The 19,102-nt window shown below is 37.8% G+C and overlaps 1 protein-coding gene across 1 annotated transcript; it reads right to left on the bottom strand.

Moving 5' to 3' along the window:
- Positions 1-645: 645 nt before the first annotated feature.
- LOC149219463 (uncharacterized) lies at positions 646-18,900 on the bottom strand. Its single transcript, XM_089384372.1, has 7 exons — positions 16,458-18,900; positions 15,558-15,648; positions 15,115-15,272; positions 14,932-14,983; positions 3,910-3,992; positions 3,713-3,809; positions 646-2,747 (listed from the first exon to the last, which is right to left on the bottom strand). Exons 1-7 carry the CDS (start codon positions 17,772-17,774, stop codon positions 1,978-1,980), a joined length of 2,568 nt encoding a protein of 855 aa, XP_089240498.1. The 5' UTR covers positions 17,775-18,900; the 3' UTR covers positions 646-1,977.
- Between the last annotated feature and the right edge of the window lie 202 nt (positions 18,901-19,102).

The following is a 19,102-nucleotide window of genomic DNA, read 5'->3' as shown; positions in this document are numbered from 1 at the left end:
AAAGCCTTTATTGTACATATAATGAATTTCTAGTTTTTAAAATTATTCATTCACAAAGTGGATCATAAACTTTTACTTAACTGGCAATTTTGCGCCCTTTTAATGTTTGTTGATGCTTAATTTTAGTGCTTATGGCCTGATTCTTTTGTAAAAATGCCTTCATTATAGATGAATGTTTAATGAATTCATAGTTTTTTTCCTATGGAATATACCTATTATAGTCCAAAACGGAACTGCACAGGACCTTGCAGCGTTGAGAAACAGTTAACAAAAACTGGCGGAGAAGGGCCCTCTAAAAACTGATAACACCAAAATAATGAATTTATAGTTAGTAAAAAGGAACAATTTTTTAAATAATAATTAGTGAAATGCAACCGCTTTTAAAGGGAAAAAAAGAAAGAAAAATATTCTATCTGAAAAAGGTCACCCTTGGTTTGAAATGACAAAGGCAAGAAACCAACTGACAAGGGCAATTTCTTGATGTATGTTTTTCTTATCACCATTTTATTGGAATACTTGCAAAGAACACCTTATTATAAAGCCCTGTATTATGGCATTTTCTTAAAGGTATGTTTGCTCATTACCTGCAAAGAAAAGCAGTCATATATCTGGAATAACAAATTACGTTGACGGTTGCACAGTAACTGCATGACAAAAAGGCACTCGTGCGCATTTATTTCATTGCTTGCAGGATAACAATTGTATCCACCGTCCTATGTCGAATCCAAAAAAAGAATTGAAACTTAGGTCGTCTGTAGGACCCTTCATATTTCATCTTTTAACTCCTGAATATGTTATAACAGTGGATATGCTACAACCACTTGGAAAACACTAGCATTTAATCATAAAATCCTAAATTGGCTAACCAACAATGCTGCTGTCAAAGCCCTAACGATCTTCATGGCAGCAGTTACATTTACAAATTCTTAAGCAGTACTAGTAAGATCAAAAAATGTCCAAAATATCTGTTTACATGGACATAGCATTGGGTTAAAGCAAAACCATCACTACCACGTGGACAACTCAAGTCTATACTACAGGGAAAAGTCTCAGGCACGAAGAGCATGGTCATTTGTGATAACTCGCAAATATTGTTCATCTCAACAACAACAAAAAATTCTCTCAAGAATTTCAAGGGATCCTCGTTTTGTCCAGCACTTAATCACCTAAAGCACCTGGTCTGTTCCAATATACATCTGTTTCTAAGATAATGCGGAAGCGGGCTGGCTACGTTAAACTAAATCCCATTAAGTTCAACGAATAGTCATGGTGAACTAAACGAAATTTAGTTAAACGTGCCTCTGGCTGAAGAAATCCAGCTTCAGGGAACTAAACAAGTGGAAATCGCTTGCACTCTTGACTACATCTTCAAGGCTGTTGGACAAGTCATCTTGCCATACACATTATATACTTGGGGAAGGTAAGGGCTAACGGTCCCTTGCTGAACATGCTGCAATAGGGACGACACAATCTTCAGGAGCACCTCTGCATCAACTGAATAACTTAAGTGTATAGTCGGTTGTACTGATAACCACACATTCTCAGCTGGTTGGATGAATGGAGCAGAGGGTTCGTTGCACAGTCGAGCTATTGATTGATCTGTCCCCCACTTCTTCTACTTCAATGGAGAGCAGATCAGCACGGCATAAGAGGGCCCAACCAGATGCCATACACTTTTTTGAGTAGCGAAGGAAAATGATAATGAACAGATTGGGCAATTGTGATCGAGTGTCAAACTTTATCCAACTCCACATTGTTGGAAGCCCACAATACTCTAAAAAAATGCAAGGACTGCTTGGAAGCATCAAGACGCACCTTCATTTTCTGAAAGAATGGCAATCTTCCCATACTGCCCGCAGATTAAATACAATTTGAGATGAGGAAAGCATTCAATACAAATGTGTATTTATGCTGAAATGACAATTTAAAAGTGTAAAGTTTCCTTGCTCTCTCACTTAACTATAAATACTTGACTTCTCAAAGACGAACAGGCAAGCCATAATTCTGAAATGATCTGATCTCTCCCCCACGACCAGCAGTGACTATTACTAATCCCCATGCCACAGCTGCAGAAGCTCCAGATTGGCCTTGGATGGTATTACCAAGATGAGTCTTCAGAGTGTCATAGTGAGAAGAAGTACTATTTGATCGGCTCTGTTTTCTTGTTGGAGGAAGCTTCTCCTCAGGCCATGTTGCTGAGCCTTTAGACGAGCTATCAGAGAAAAAAACTTTCGAATTTAGATCATCTGGGTTTCCAGGAGATTCAGGGAAAGCCATAAAAGATGACAGACGTGAATCCGAGATACAAGCTGAATATCTAGAAAGATCATCTTGGCCGTCCCTATCTACCATATTCTGTGAACCACATGAATGTGCTACTTGAGAAATATAATGCAAAGGAGTCTCTGATTCCTGCCCCTCATCAGCTTCTCTTGAAAGAAGACCATTCTGATATCCAACATCCTTACCTCCCTGCAATGAAAGCAAATTGTGCCTCTGACCAAGCATAAATTCAGGTGAATTCCAAACTCGAGGCTGAAGCTTCATACCAGACCAAGGAATTGCAACTGAAACACCCTGTGATAGAAAGTGTTCATGTGACCAAGAGGACTTTTCATGCCTTGCACCAGAACCACGAGGGCTCTCATGATTCCAAATATAAACACGTGAATCTTCACTAGCACAAACAAAATGTTGCCCATTCGGTGCAAATGAGGCAGAAATTTGACTGCAGGTGTTCCGAAAACCTGCAAAAGAAATTCCAGTACAAGTTCAGGCCAATGAGCAGGGAGAGAGGAAAGGTTATATTTCTGAAGGATTAGAATCTCACAGCATAAAGCATAATTAAAGACCTTAACTAATGTTACCTTACGTAATTAATTATTGCATTAGATTTAATCATATAGAATTCTAATTGCTGGACTGGTACAGAATTCCTGTATTCATATAATGGATATGATATGTCTCCTTTGTTCAGGCGAAGTTAAAACACAACACTAACATAGAAGAGATATATTATGTGCTTGACTACAATTGAGTGTGGGGTACGTATTCATAAAGCTAGGACCATCACTATTACATGTCTGAAATACCTTCATTGTACAGCTGGGAAAAATTAATAAGGTGTCATCCCGTTAGTAGCATTATCCCTTTCATCAAGAAAAAATTACTACTTTTTCCTCCTTAGTGACAAAACTATTCTCAAATTAATTCACTTGAGAGAATATTTGCAAGAAATTGAAATTTCACTGCCTTTAAAGCTCAAAATTCTATAGGGTTTGTCATGAAACTATGTTACTGTTTATGGTTTTATTCATCACATCAGTGTTTAAGTAGATACTTTAGCTAATATAGGAAGGATAGTATGGACGCGGCTTTCTTCTAGTCAAAGCGACTTCACATTATTTCAATATCAGAGTCTGAAACGTGATTTGTTTGTGCTAAAATCAACAGATGCAGAATATCATAACCGGGATTGGTTGTGTGCTAGAACCTAGGTAGTCCCAATTGAATTGTTAATTAATAATAAAGTTGGCATTGAATTGTTTTTTACTCAAAACCATCGCTTTGTGTTGATCAATAGTAACAATCTGTATAATTTATGTTTTATTGCAATTGGTTTTTTTAAGTGAATGTGTCCAGCTACCTCCTCGTATAAGATTCATATAATAGAAGGAAACACAATTTTTTCAAATAAAAAATTATTTACTACCTTTATATTTGCAAACAAGCTCAGAACCATCATAAACTCGAACTCGTGAATCTGCAGACGTTATCAATACTTTCTGAGAATCTCCTCCTGGTGCAAACTGAAGGAACAAAAACACACATTACTCACAAAGAACTAATTCCAAAAGAGTCGAGTAAAACAAGCAACAATGTGATTTCCATTCACTGCCTGATCCTCACCTGAAAACCAGTAATCTTCTTTCCAGAAGATTTTTTCCTCTTACTACACACATTCAGTTGATTTTCGAACTGTAGCTTGTTACCTGGTCCACAAGATAGTTTCCATCAGTTATTAACCAACCAAAGGCTATACAAATTCAACAATGTGAAGTTAAAATATGAACCAAATATTCTAGTTATAAACAATGGAGGTTGACATCCAACCATGCAGAAGTATACTTCATAACGGGATCGATCATGCAGGGTAAAAAAATATAAAATCAGAAGAATTCTTGAATTTGAAAAGAGACGGAATTTTGGTCCTTACAAAACTAGGTAGAACCATCACTCGATAGGAAATAGGGGATTCATTTATTCTTAGGTTCAATTTTCCTTAAAAAAATGTAAATTAACCGTTCCCAAAAAGAAAACATGGAAAGAAAATAGAAGCAACAATCGATAAAAAAAAATGGCTTCCATAAATGTATATACTAAATCGACTTTGTTGACTATCACAAAAAATTACCATGTCAGAACTTATCCAAAAATTCGAAAAAAGGGCATCTGGTTCCAAGGGCTGGCTCTGGTATACAATTAAGCAACATATTATGCACATGATGTTAAGTTGCACAAAACATCGAAACGTCTAGAAGTTTCAGAAATGGGGACGGCCCGAAACGCTACCCCAGGAAAATGAAAACGCACCGAAACGTCATATAGATATATATATATAGTCAATATTAAATAACACATTACTTTCCAAGAAAAGAAAGAACGAGACGTATAAATGACATTTTAGAAGTAAATCCAAATTTATATTAACTCTAACATATGATTACATGATGCAAATATCCAAAATTAGCCTTTATAGATGAGGCTTTACATCCAAGGCAGCTCCAAAATCAGCCTTTATATATGAGGCTATATGTGCTAAAACTGAAATAAAAAGTGAGCTAATCCTCATCAGCAAAGATAGAACAAGATGCTTGTTCAATAGAAGAGGCAACTCTACTAGTACTTCCAGTTGCACTTGCACCACACCACTGTCACAAATATCAAGAGCAGAAAGAGAGCTCTAAATCTGGACATTTGGGTGTTAGAAGGGGCTCACGCCCTTCTTCACCCTTGAGCTGGCCAAAAAAGGTGAATAAAAAAAAAAAAAAAAAAAACGCCTTTCTGCTGCCAGAAACATGACCTGTAGCGGCTGAAATGCCGCCGACCATACCGTACAGCGTTTCAAAATCACGAAACACCATACAGTACAGCCAATGGTGTTTCGGCCCCGTTTCAAGGCCTTTTCAGCATTCAGGGCAGTCTCCGGTACCAGAACGCCACCTTTTTAGGCATTTCCTGCAACATGTAATATTTTCTAATTTTAATGAAAAATTGAAAAACGATAACTGTTGAGTACTTTGTGTTTATATTCAGCACTCTAAAACTGTTTGTAGAGATGCACATTCTGCATAACACCACAAACTACAAACTAAACTAATAACATGGGCAATTGCCTGTGGAGTCCAGAAAGGAAAAAGGAAAAACAGTAAACAAACAAACAAACAAAACTCTAGGCCCAGTATGGTTTTAATTGTAATTCTTAAAGTCAATATAAATTGTATTTTACTTTCATCAACTTCATTTTTAACATTAAAAGCTGAAGGTGGAACTCCCATCCCAAGCATCCAGTTAAGTCAAAATACCAATCAACCAGGCCATATAAAATTGTATCACGTGCATCCAGTTAAGTCAAAATACCAATCAACCAGGCCATATAAAATTGTATCACGTGTTTGATCATGATGCTGGATTCCTAACGAAAATATTGTTAATCGGACAACAAAAATTCCCATGTGTATATGCAAGAAGCAAAATGAACAGAACAAGGGCTTCTGGTAAAACATTTGAGTAGTATCTATGCTCATGGCCTATAAATCCTAGAGAACAATGATCTCTAAGGAGCGTTAGATGTTAAACATCGAACAGGCTGAATAATTATAACCATCCTTATCTGGCTCAGCCTAAATCTGACCAGTTTTCAAAATTTAGTGTACTTTTTTTAATTTTTTAATAGTTTTTATTTCTTGAGTTCTGAATCGAGTCTTCCGATAAAACAAGCAAGGAATTCCCTTTACTAGTCAGAAGTTAAGAGCAGTTTAGTACCCAATATCAGGAGCTTTATCCTGAGTAGATCAGGGATTTATATGCTCAAAATCAATCCTAAGTACTGGAGTACAAATGTGTAAGATCAATAGTGTACTGACCAGGTTGATTTATTCAACATTTTGGCCACACCAAGATCAGACACTGTATCCAATCAACAAAAATGTATGCTTGGCATACAATGTTGTCATACATTATTTTATTTTTTTAATAAAATTTTATTTACCTACCAAAAAAAGAATTTTCATCATTCCATTTCCTCTCATCTACCACAAAAAATCTTCAATATATGCTCAGAAGTTCCACTCGTATTGCAAAAACATATTGATAACTTTTGTGAAATACAGGAAGCTATGCATTTGCCATGAGATCTACTGAACTCTACACATACGTCTCAGGCAACGTGCATTATTAATGGAAGAAATTCCTTGAGGTGATTGGTTTGCAGGATAGCCCATGCATACAATTCAGACCAGGTCCTGACACCTGCCTTATTTCATAATTGTTACAAACAGAAGCTTGCAGTAGTTGACATGTTGTATTGGTTATGAACTTACGAAGCCTGCAAATGAAGAGGCCTAGATGCAAATTTGGAAGTAAGAATGTCTAGTTCTAGTTAATTTCCTTTGTTATGTAACCATTGAAAGACAATCCCACTTCCATCATCCCATTCCAGCTTAGGGATACAATTACATCATGAAGTTTAGATATATACTTCTGTGTTAATGTGTTTGAGCCTTGTGCATCTCTGACTGCTTTGCATTGCTACCCGTCTATCCTTCTGCACCGCTAACTTTTTTAGAGTTGAGCAATGACAAATCCACCACCAGAAAATAACATAATTTAAGTTGGGTATCAATCCCATGTCTTTTAAAGCAAATATTCGGGAAAATGCAACCCAGGCGTTTATAAAGTACAAAAAATAACTTGAACAATCTGAACATTAAGAGCTTGCCACCAAGAGGTCTCTTAAAGTAAAGGTAAAGCTGAAATTCAATAAATACCTTAACCACCTATAAATGCACAGAAGTGTTATTTTATTAGCACAAGAGAGCTATAGCCCCTATTAGATATGGCGTAAACAGGATAGCAAATTTCTGATGATGGCCTCACCTATATATATATATATATATACTAGACCCGTTATGTGGGCCTTGTATCCATCTGTACATATTGCAAGAAGTATAAGTAAAATGTTTAATGTCTGTAGATACTCGAGCTTAGGCAATATCATAATCTCCAAAGAAACTAAACACACATGTGCACACACAAATTATTTAACTGCAAAATGCATGTGGATGTGTTGTGAGCCACAGAAGGAGAAAAATCATATGCCTTGACATATTCTCTGCTTTTACAGGTATGGAATTATATTTTTGTCATTTGTATCCCATGTTTTAGTTGCAAAAAATTAAAATCACCATGTGATCTCTCTAACAGTCTTACCCTTTCCTGGCACTAGCTAAGTAATAGAAAACACATCCACTACCTTTTGGCCTACTCATTTTAGACACCTGGTATTCACATAAAGCAGTCATACTACTGCAGTGAAGCATGGAGGTGAAATGGTTGCAACTTGCAAGTGTTATTTACAATATGATATATCTCAATTTGAAAATTGTATATCTTTTCTCAAACTGTAAACTTCAAAGATGACTTCTGCAGGTGCACAGAAAAGCAGGAACAAATTAAAATAGATCAATATTCTTAAAATATTAGCCATTCACGTTGGCTCTAATTTTTAAGCAATATTGGTAATGATAACAGCTATATAAATGTGCATACTCTAAGAGCAGGAAAACAGTGACAGGCTACAACCCAATAGTCCACTTTTCTGTTTCTTAAAGAAAGGGTCAGCCCTACCTGTACAGAACAAAACATTAAAAGAAGTTATCCCACCAAGGGCATCGTGTGAAAGATACTATCCCAAAATGGTACTTATGATTAATAGTAATTTATAATTCCTGACCTGTCGGTAAACTATGTGATACACATGGAAGCTTGCAGCAGTGATCACCTTCAAAGTTCAGTTATTAGTTCATAACATCTGCCTAAGGGAAAAAAATTGTTGGACCACAAACATTTTCTTAAGAGAAAACACCTGGTTCCAATTTATTTTTTGTGTTCAACAACCATTGGAATTATAATCGTGATTACTGATCCTTCATTATAAATTATCTGCATTTGAACACCACAAAATGCTCATTTGATTGAGCCTTGTTCAGGGTTGAAAAAATTGATATCGCCTTTTCTGTTCTGTACTCTTATCCTTGTCTACCTTTAACTTTTCATACTTGATCCATAAAGACCATTCGCTAATTTAAAATCAACAACAGAAACAAGAGAGAACACTTCCAAAATTATTTATATCATAAACCACTCACACAAGCATGCAGCCTCATTTTATGGAATCACTTCTATGGCAGTCACTAAATGCAGCGGAAACTACTAGTTATGGCCTTGGGAATTAAATACATATATGATAAGAATCCAATGCTCAGAAGAAATTTGACATTGATATTTGTTGCAACTTGCTTTGAAGGAATCTATACCCCACTAACTATACATAAAGTCAAACTTGGATGCTTCTAATAAGAAAATTACCACTACATACATGCCAACAACAAGGAGGCCACACAGTGGTCAGCCAAAGTCTTTTGATGCTTTGTGGATTTTCAAATGGCTTCTGCCTCTTTTCCAAGTCGTTTTTGTTTCATTAATGGACCACAAACAGTTTCTTAAGAGAAAACACCTGGTTCCAATTTATTTTTGTGTTCTACAACCATTGGAATTGTAATTGTGATTACTGATCCCTCATATTTATAAATTAATTGCATTTGAACCCCATAAAATACTCATTTGATTGAGCCTTGTTCAGGATTCAAAAAATTGATATCATCTTTTCTGTTCTGTACTCTCTTATCCTTGTCTGTCTTTAACTTTTCAGGCTCAATCTATAAAGATCATTCGCTACTTTGAAATCAACCATAAAAGAAGATAAAATCAACAACAGAAACAAGAGAGAACACTTCCAAAGTTTATCATAAGCCACTCACACAAGCATGCAACCTCATTTTATGGAATCACTCCTATGGCAGTCACACCATATGCAGTGGAAACTACTAGTTATGGCCTTGAGAATTAAATATGTATATGATAAGATTCCAATGCTCCGAAGAAATTTGGCATTGATGTTTGTTACAATTTGCTTTGAAGGAATCTATACCCCACTAACTCTACATAAAGTCAAACCTGGATTGTAATAACAAAGTTACCTCTACATACATGTCAACAATGAGGAGGCCACACATTGGTCAGCTGAAGTCTTTTGCTGCTTTGTGGATTTTCAAATGGATTCTGCCTCTTTCCCAAGTGGTTCTTGTTTCATAGGCTTTGTGACATTAGCATCAAGTCTCTCATCACGACTATCATGAGGGTAATGAGTTTGTTCTTCGGCCAGCTTCTCACATCACAAACCTTTTCTATTCACTAGGAGCACTATAATAGTTAATTAAATAAGGGTGTTCCCTCTTGCCAACCTTGTTTGGGATTTCTGTTCATAAGCTAGAGGCACACCTCAAGGAGCGTACACATGCAGATGACAGTGGTATTTTTACATTTTGTGCCAACTACTCTTCTATTGCTCACAGATGATGTACACCTGTTGGCCTCCCCTCCTAAGGGCTATACGGTCAACTTGAGGACCTAGCCATCAGCAAGACTAAAGTCATGATTTACTATGTGTCCATGAATACTCTGTCAAATTTCCACTTCTACAAAAGGAGTGAGATAGAAATCACCATAGCCTATAATTATTTAAGGGTCCAATTCACTGTTGTCACAGTGAGATTCAATTTGTACCCTGCTGCTTATGTTGTACAAGGACTATTCCCGCCCTTAAAACCAACATGTCCAACATTTCAGGAACTTGGCACCCCTCAAAACATCTCATAGTAGGATCTCCATCAAGGACTTAAGAAACAATCCCACTGTACCCGCATCCTTCCTTCCTTGCCAAATTCAGTTAATTTTTTGCAACCATTCCCAAATACCTCAATTTATTAGGTGCACTCCTCAAAACATATCAAAAATAGTAGGAACTCCATCAAGGACTTTAGAAACAATCATTGCACTCACCTTCTTCCTTGCCAAATTCAACAAATTTTTGGGAACCATTCCCACATACCTCAATTTGCCAGGCTACTCTAAGAGATCACCATAGCATATACTTATTTGAGGGTCCAATCCACTGTTGTCACAATCAGACTCAATTTGAACCTGCTGCTTATGTTGTACAAGAATTATTCCTACCATTAAAACCAACATGTCCAACATTTCAAGGACTTTGGCACTCCTTGAAACATCTCAAAAGTAGTAGGAACTCCATTAAGGACTTGAGAAACAAACCCATTGTACCCACCTCCTTCCTTGCCAAATTCAACAATTTTTTGGGAACCATTCCCACAGACCTCAATTTGTTGGGGCACTGCTCGAAACATCCCAAAAGTAGTAGGAACTCTATTAAGGACTTACAAAACAATCCGATTGTACCCACCTTCCTTGCCAAATTCAACAAATTTTGGGGAACCATTCCCACATACCTCAATTTGTTGGGGTCACTCCTGGAGACATCTCAAAAGTAGTAGGAACTCCATCAAGGACTTGAGAAACAATCCCATTGTACCCACCTCCTTCCTTGCCAAATTCAACAATTTTTTTATAACCATTCCCACATACCTCACTTTGGTACGGTACTCTAAGCCAGTCGGGGTCACTCCTGGAGACATCTCAAAAGTAGTAGGAACTCCATCAAGGACTTGAGAAACAATCCCATTGTACCCACCTCCTTCCTTGCCAAATTCAACAATTTTTTTATAACCATTCCCACATACCTCACTTTGGTACGGTACTCTAAGCCAGTCCCCATGCTAAACCCTTTATGGTGATATTTAAAATAGGAAATAATAAAATATAAAATAAGATCTTTTAATGCATGCCCTAATCATCCCAAAATTTAAAACCTAAGATAAAACATGACCAACCTTGAATTTTTTGTCAAATTTTCATTTCATTTTTGCACAAACCATGTACCACTCTCAAAGCCACCATCCATTTAAGCCATCTCACACTATGTGTATTTGGACCAACATTTGTTGTCAGAGTAGACAATTTTGCTTGGGGAATCAACTAGCAAGATGTTTACCAGTGTGATTGTAGGTCAACAACCTAAACACAGCAAACAGTTTGGTGTTTGAAGAGACCAATTTCCAAGTGTTGCTTGTTTATTACAGATTTTGTTGGTTAAGTCAGTGGTTTCCAAAGTACTGAAGTTTGCACTGTGGGTTTGCATATTTTCTTCCTTGTATTTTTTCCAAATTATCAGAACACCAAACTATCGTGTTGTAATTTTGTAAGTTGTGTTTTGGATTATGATATTTTAATATTTTGTAATTTTGAGTTGTGTTTTTTGGATTATGATATTTTGATTTTGTAATTGGTTTGGAACTTGCTTAATTCTAAAAATTGATAGTTATGTAGTAAACTAGTTCCATTTCATCGTTCTTGTTTTTTGTGAATAATTTATATATTTTTAAATTATATTATAAATTTATATGATGATGATAATAATGATGATGATGATTAACATACACTGAGACCATAGTTTGTTATCAGACCTTCAAAAAGGTAAGAAATATGTGGCTAAGGGGATCAAATCTCTTGAGGTGCAAATCTCTTTAAGAGTGCAAAACTTCCCTGCCTTCGCCACTCACCCCCCATTCTGAAAACTTGTGCAACACAAACTGTTGCCCAACCCTAACTTAGCAAGCAGTATGGATCTCCATGTGCATTTTGAGGGATTTTTTGTTAAGACACATCTCTTCAACATGATCCCTCAAGTTGATTGTTCTCTTAGGAGCTAAGATATAGGATCCTGGGTTGCTACCTGCTGAATAAGCTCGTATACAGCAAGTATAGTCCCTCATATTATTGCATATGAAATGCTACAAGCAAAGGGTCCCATAGGGCCTTAGCAGGTTATGTTTAGTGCCAATAACCTCTGGTGGGAGAGCATCTTCAAATTTATCTTCTTTGTTCACAAGATACAAACCATGGTAAATTCAGCTGCAAGACACAAGAAATACCCCTAGTTAGACCTTTGCAAATTGCTCCTAAATCAAGATTGCAACTAATAACCCCCTAGCACAAAAATGATGTTGGTTCTCTGAAGCCTCCTCACTTATCCAGTGCATTTGCATGTGTCATGACACTGCCCCCTTTCCACTATTATTTGTCAACCCTAATCACCTTTCATTCAAACCAAAAATCAACAAAGTTATAACAAAGATATCTATTAACAATACATAAAGGTCACATGGATCTCACATCCCTAGGATTGGCCCTAAGATGGCCTTCTACTTGGCAAGCTTTCTACTATTGAGAGACAACACTATTGTCCAGCCCTAGTCCACCTAACACCATTGACCACATGGCCTCAAGTTCCCGCTCAACAAGTTCAAAATTTGTTCTCATTAGCATCAAGTTGAGGCTAGCCATTGTATAAATGTATTCCACAAGAGGGATATGTTTGCTCCGCCATCTGCAAGAGTTGAAGTTTACAAAGCATTTCATTTTCAAGTGCTCTATCTATTACGAAATATGTGGGAGTTATCACTTTCTATTTCGTGACTCTGGAGCATCCCTCTCCTCTTGCTATTTTGATCAAAATAGTGGTAATTGACCGAGGGATAATGTTGCAAGAAACATCCATATCTAGCCTATGGGGTTGACTATGTCCTCTTTTTAGCACTTGGAAGTGCTAAGCACCATGCGGATCCCTAGAATTGGGCTGTGCAAATTCATTGCAATTGTGTACAGCCTCTTGTTCAAGGGCCAAACAACCCATCTATATGAGGACATTGAGAAATATCCATTCATGTAGTAGGCCCACTCGAATGTCTAATCCAAGCACCAAAACTCATATTACTAGATTCTTTACATCCTCCTTAAATGTTACATAAGTTTCTACATGTTGTTTCTGAGCTGCTCCCGACATCACCCAACCAAGCCCCTATCGACCTTGAGCACTTCCTTGGCAACATCATCAAGTCGTATGTCCATGCCTACTTAGTGATTAATGTGGCAATATATACTTCTTCTGCAATCTCTGTCTTTTTCATCTCTTACTAATGATACAGTAACTCTTTCCTTTGTTTTATTACCTTGTCACTTGCATCTTTTAATTTTTAGCTTTGTTTCCAAGCTACTCCCAACATCACCCAACCAAGCCCCTATCAACCTTGAGCACTTCCCTGGTAACATCATCAAGTCGTATGTCCATGCTTACTGAGTGATTAATGTGGCAATATATACTTCTTCTGTAATCTTTGTTTTTTTCATCTCTTCCTAATGATATACAGTAACTCTTTCCTTTGTTTTATTACCTTGCCACTTGCATCTTTTAATTTTTAGCTTTTTGGAGTAGCCCTTTGCACTCCCACCATTTATCATCACTAATTGCACTTCATAGTACCATTAACCTACCCCCTTTTGGCCATTTCAGAACATTAATAATGTAACCCATTATCTTATCTTATTACATTAAAAAATTTCATCTACCGTACTAACATGTCAACATAATTCTACCCATTACAATTGTTTTAAACTTATGAGAAATACAAATAGAACTCACAACACGATATACCAAGACTCTCACTGATAATTGACCTGATCTACTAAATACTGACAGTGATAGCAATGAACCATGAATGTCAATCATTGAGACATCTTAGCTCTTAAGCAAATGCTTCTTTTTTTCTCTCTTTTTTCCTACAAGCCATCTAAATGGAAGTCCTCAAAAAGCCACATCTTCCTCGCATTCTCTGCCAAAGAAGTTCCCTTCTGTACTAATCCCATTACAAAAAAAAACGCAACTAAAAATTGTTCAAGCATGTGGGGCTTTCATGCCCCAACACATGAAATATCATGTACACGCCTATGAACATCATATGATGCCTAAATCACCTGGTTCAAGTTTGAGTTCAAGTTCAAGAAAAGTTCGACACATAAAATTTTGGTGATAAAATTCAGCTTTAAGTTCAACAGACTATAATATTTAAATATTATTAGGTTCATGTCATAAAGTTTAATAAACTCATCCTATTTCTTGTAACTTAGTCAATAGTGAGTATCTCAGCTCAAGAGAAGTTGAGATATTGTCTGTGTTTGTTTCACCTTCGTATGAATCATTATGCTCCAATCATATTGGGAAACTCGTCTCACCATTCCCTACCTGCCGGCTTCCAAACCACCTAATCCTTTTAATATTAGAAGTCATTTCCTTAAACTAGTTTTACATGGTTGTCTACTATCACTAATAACAACTTTTCAAGTCTCAAATTTCTGGCATGGTACGAAGGGAGAATGTGTGATTCTCATGCCAACCTTGTCACAAAGTCATCAAAAAGACGCATAACTATGCTGTTTGATTAGAGAAGAAAAATAATACCAATATTAATTGATTAGAAATGAATGGTTATAACTTTTTCTAAAGGTAATGAATTGTTGTGGATGTTTATGCATGCCACTATGGGAGATGGGTGCAGGTGAGATATTACCCTTCTGTAGCAGAATGGCATAAATTATAAATGTATTACATCCATTAGTTACAATCTACTAAATTAGAAAAGATCCTGTAAGGTGTTATAGCCAATTAGACATCCATTTATTGTAACATAAGATGGGTGCTGTAGTATGAAGAAGAATGGAAAATTATAAATCACAACATTAAACACAAAGCCCTTTGAATGCCCCACCCAGCTCATTCAATTCAAAAATAACCATTTCCCAACTGCTTTGAAAATTACCCATGTTTCCAAAGAAGCGTACCTGATGTATTATAGAAGCGGCAACTTCCCTTGATAGATCCAACTAGTCCTCCCTGCTTTACCAGTAGAGTTTGGAGTAAAAGAGTTCAGGATCACTTATTACCATTCTAATCTTTAACCACAATCATTTGGTCCACATGATATACTAGGAAATATAATAAGAAAGAGAAAAAAAGCACCGGACCTGTCCATCAGGAGTGTAACATACTGCAGTGACCATTTCGCGCAGATCACTCCAGTCAACAACCTGACGGTCTGGAATACTCCAAATTCGGGCTTTTCCATCCAATGAGCCACTTATGAAGTATCTCTCATCAACAGGATTGAACTGTATACAGGTCACTGCCTCCCATGTGAAAACCATATATAATAATTAGGAAAATGAATAATGAACAGCAAGCATCAGCAAGAGACTAGTTTTCAACAGAAAAAAATTTCAAAAATATCGCTAGAACTACAAATAGCCACAGAGACACAACTGTAAATAACCCCATATTTTCAATATTCTGATCGTTTAAATGACAAATAACTCAACATATTGGTCACTGGAGGAGGGGGCATATCTGTTGCAAAAAAGGAAGTAGCAAGGAAAGTGTATAAATTTGGGCTCAAAATCTTTGATCTTACCAATATCATTATGAGAGAACACCTTTAGACAACCTTCATGTCCCAGTTTCCATAGTCGAACTGTTTTATCCATTGAAGACGAAAGCAAATACTGCCAGACAATCCAAAATAAAATGTTAAGCAGAAATCTCTCTAAAGCAATCAGCAACACACACCAAGTAAACTAAAATGCTCCCTATCCTAGCATTCTTTCACTTCATAAATTCTCAACCCAAACAGATTATACGTCCATTACATATAAGGACGGGCATTCATATTATGAGCCAAGATACACCTACTAGAAGAAGGGCAAGTAACGGGATTTGGACGGAATACACATTATTAACAGAACCCTTAAGCCACAACATTTCAATAATCTCTGCTCACTAGAATGACAAATTTTAATTTTCATGGTTCCAAAAATATGTGCAAAAAGGCTTTACAGCTACTTCAAACAAAACGAAAATCTGTATACATCACAAAACAAGACCACTAGAGTATGCCTTATGAACCATAAGACTGCCTATAAAAATCTAGGCATGCTATACATTAATTTGACATGTCCCACCCGTAGCCAAAAGTTTCAATATTGGGATCATAAAATTCCTCCCAGAAGCAAATTAGTCCTAAATCAGAAGGTTGTCCTGAAATACGGCAGCCACGGAAAATCCTTTAAGAGCTAAAGTATCAAATGTATGGCATTACAAGTGTCCTTTCATGTTGAAAATCCTTTGTTAGACAGCAAGATTTTGTTACAGGAAGTATCTTTCAAGAAAACAGCAATCCATATGAATCAGACGAAGAAATTAGGAAAAGACACGAAATAGGGACAAACAGCTCTTCCATCCATTATATCGTGTTCAATAAAATGGATATGTAAACTCGTATTCGACGCTGATATCCAGTCCGAATCCAACTGACCTGTGATGGGGACCATGAAAGATCAAATACATCAAGAAGGTGACCATGAAAAGAACACACTGGCTCTTCTGAAAGCTGGAAAACCTTATTAGGTAAAACTATACAGTCTGAGTTTGAACTCTTTTTGCTGCCTATGATCTTCCCTCTTTTCATTTTGTTTGCATGGTCTTCAATACTTAAGGGGACTAGCTCTTGCAAACCATTCATGGAAAAGTAAGCACTAGAAGCATATAAATCTGGTGTATCAGCCCCAAATGTTCTCATTGATTCAATCACTTCTCGTACATGAATGACACAATCCTGACCGGCACTGGCTAGATAACGCCCATCCAAACTGAACTTCATCGTCCAAATAGAGCCCTCGTGGGCTTCAATCTCTTGACCCATGTAAAGAGCTGTAAACTCCTTATAACGTTTCCTATAGTGGCGCACTTTAGTCCACTGAGGCTTCCCCCAAGGGACATCAAAGGAACCAGATCTTCGCCTACTTCTCTCAGAATCATAGTTACTTTGATCCTCTTTAGGCCGCCTCATTGAATAGGCAGCAGATTTTAGGGCTTTCAGCCAGCTTCTCCTTTTGCTGCTTGAAATCTCTGCATCATGATGATGTACTCCGTTACAATCTGCTTGGGCCACCCCACTTTCCCTGCGCATGAGTTCTTGCACAAGAGGAGAGAGCCCCAGCGACCTTTCAAACTCATCCATAGTTAGCTGTCTATCTGTTCCAACTTCTCTAAGCTTGTTCCATAGACCATCTTGCCCCAACTCGTCTACAACAAACTCCTTGCCACTGTCTAAGTTCTTAATTTTGCACATGCATTCCCAAGTGCCATCTGAACGGGAGAAAATGGTGCCCCCGAATTCTCCATTATCCTCGCCCACATCTGGCGTACCATTGCTTGAGCTACTAGACCTGACCGAACCCTCTCTCAAACCGATATTAACAACATTTTTACAGTGCGTCTTCCTGCCACTCGATCCTGCAGTTCTTAATACGGCCCCGCTATTCTCTCTGAGCCTTTCAATTCCATTTGGAATGTTTGCAGTTTCCGTAGAACAAGTTGATTCAGCAGATGTGGAATTCACCTGATTCCCAAGCTCGCTGGGATTAGCCAAACCCATCCGCACAAGAAACCGCTGCCGCCTTTCTTGAATACTACTGGGCGCTCTTTTCCAAATCTCGTACTTAGACCTCGCATCGGCATTTCTGCACCCCGTCTCATTATCTGCAGCCTCTGATCCTGAATCTGAAGGTGATAACATTTCCTCCAGACTCTCAAAAAACTGCTCGTCCTCCTCGTCGCCCGAGCAATCCATTACTATTTTCTGAGATTACTCAGAAATTCAGCTAAATCATCGATACTTTTTCCTGAAGGCATCAAGGACAAAATAGGCTTTGAAACCCCTAACTTTCCTTATTTTCAATTCTGAAAGAATCCATAGACGATACCAAATCAGACTCTACACGGTAACAACCCAACAAAATAGTTACGCGGACCGATTTTAGCAGAACCCTGGTTCCGAAAACCTCTCAGCAGAGCAAAGACATCTTCTTCTTCAGAGCTCTTCACCAAATTCGTCAAAGAAAAGGGGCACAAATTCGTCAACGAAACGAGGCACAAAGTTCCCATAAAACGCTTCTTTCAAAGCCCGAGTTTGACCGAGACCTCTTCATGGGAAAAACCCGAAGATGAAAATGACCTCAGGCCACCGAAACACCAACTCTTTATAGTAGTCGTAACTCATTTTCTCACCTGAAATCCAACCTCGGGACCCCAAGCTTTGATCTTTAGGCCGATGCAAATTCGATCTCCGAACCGCATAGCGGCAAACTCGTAGCCGTTATTTCCCATCTTCAACCCCCGCTGCTCCAATTTTTTGGGCCACAAACAAATTCGACCTCAATGCAGCAATTAAAAGCTTCAATCGTCGCAGCTTTAAGCTTAAATAATTTATCTTCATCATCAGACGCTCGACCCTGTTCAAATTAGCGAAATAATCTCATAAATTTCTTAAACGGCCAAAATTCTGACCGATCTCCCACCCGGTCGATCTTCATCGACCATGCAGAAAATCGCAAAACACACCACCAAAAGACCAGCAATCTTGATTTTACATAAAAGCTCAGAATGAACCTCGAGATTTGGGCAAAATAACACACACGAGCGAAGCACGAACGGGCCCAAAGATCAAGATTTGGTCTGTAAATACCTCCAAGCAGAAAAACTTCAATTCAAGGCCGGAATCCCACGTCCCTCCAATTCTCGGTTACCTCGATCGATCCAATGGTTCTCCCCGATAATATCCCACCGCTGATCTTCATCTATTCCTCGGCCTTCGCTCTGCTCGTCCATCGCATTTACTCACTCGGTTGAAATTTAGAAACTTATCCCTTTGTTGCTCCGCATCATGGGTGAAACGCGTGCATGTGGCACCGTAATAAATTCCGCTTTACCGCTCGACGAGGTCAATATAATTGTAATTATTGGTAAAGATGGATCCGGGTTAAATTTTATCCGGGGGCTGGTTACTGTTCACGTCGGATAATCTGGGCGACCGCCTGGCCGCCGGTAAATGTGAACTGTACAGGGGCGCAGAGCTCCGCCGCACACCGACAGCTGCCTTCCGCCGCCCCGGTTTAATTG

The sequence above is a fragment of the Pinus tabuliformis genome, chromosome Q, assembly GCF_031772625.1.
Source record: "Pinus tabuliformis cultivar Carrire ecotype Pingquan chromosome Q, CPIR1, whole genome shotgun sequence".
NCBI lineage: Eukaryota > Viridiplantae > Streptophyta > Pinopsida > Pinales > Pinaceae > Pinus > Pinus tabuliformis.
Note: the sequence above shows the minus strand (reverse complement) of the source record. Positions and strands in the feature narration are given on the sequence as shown.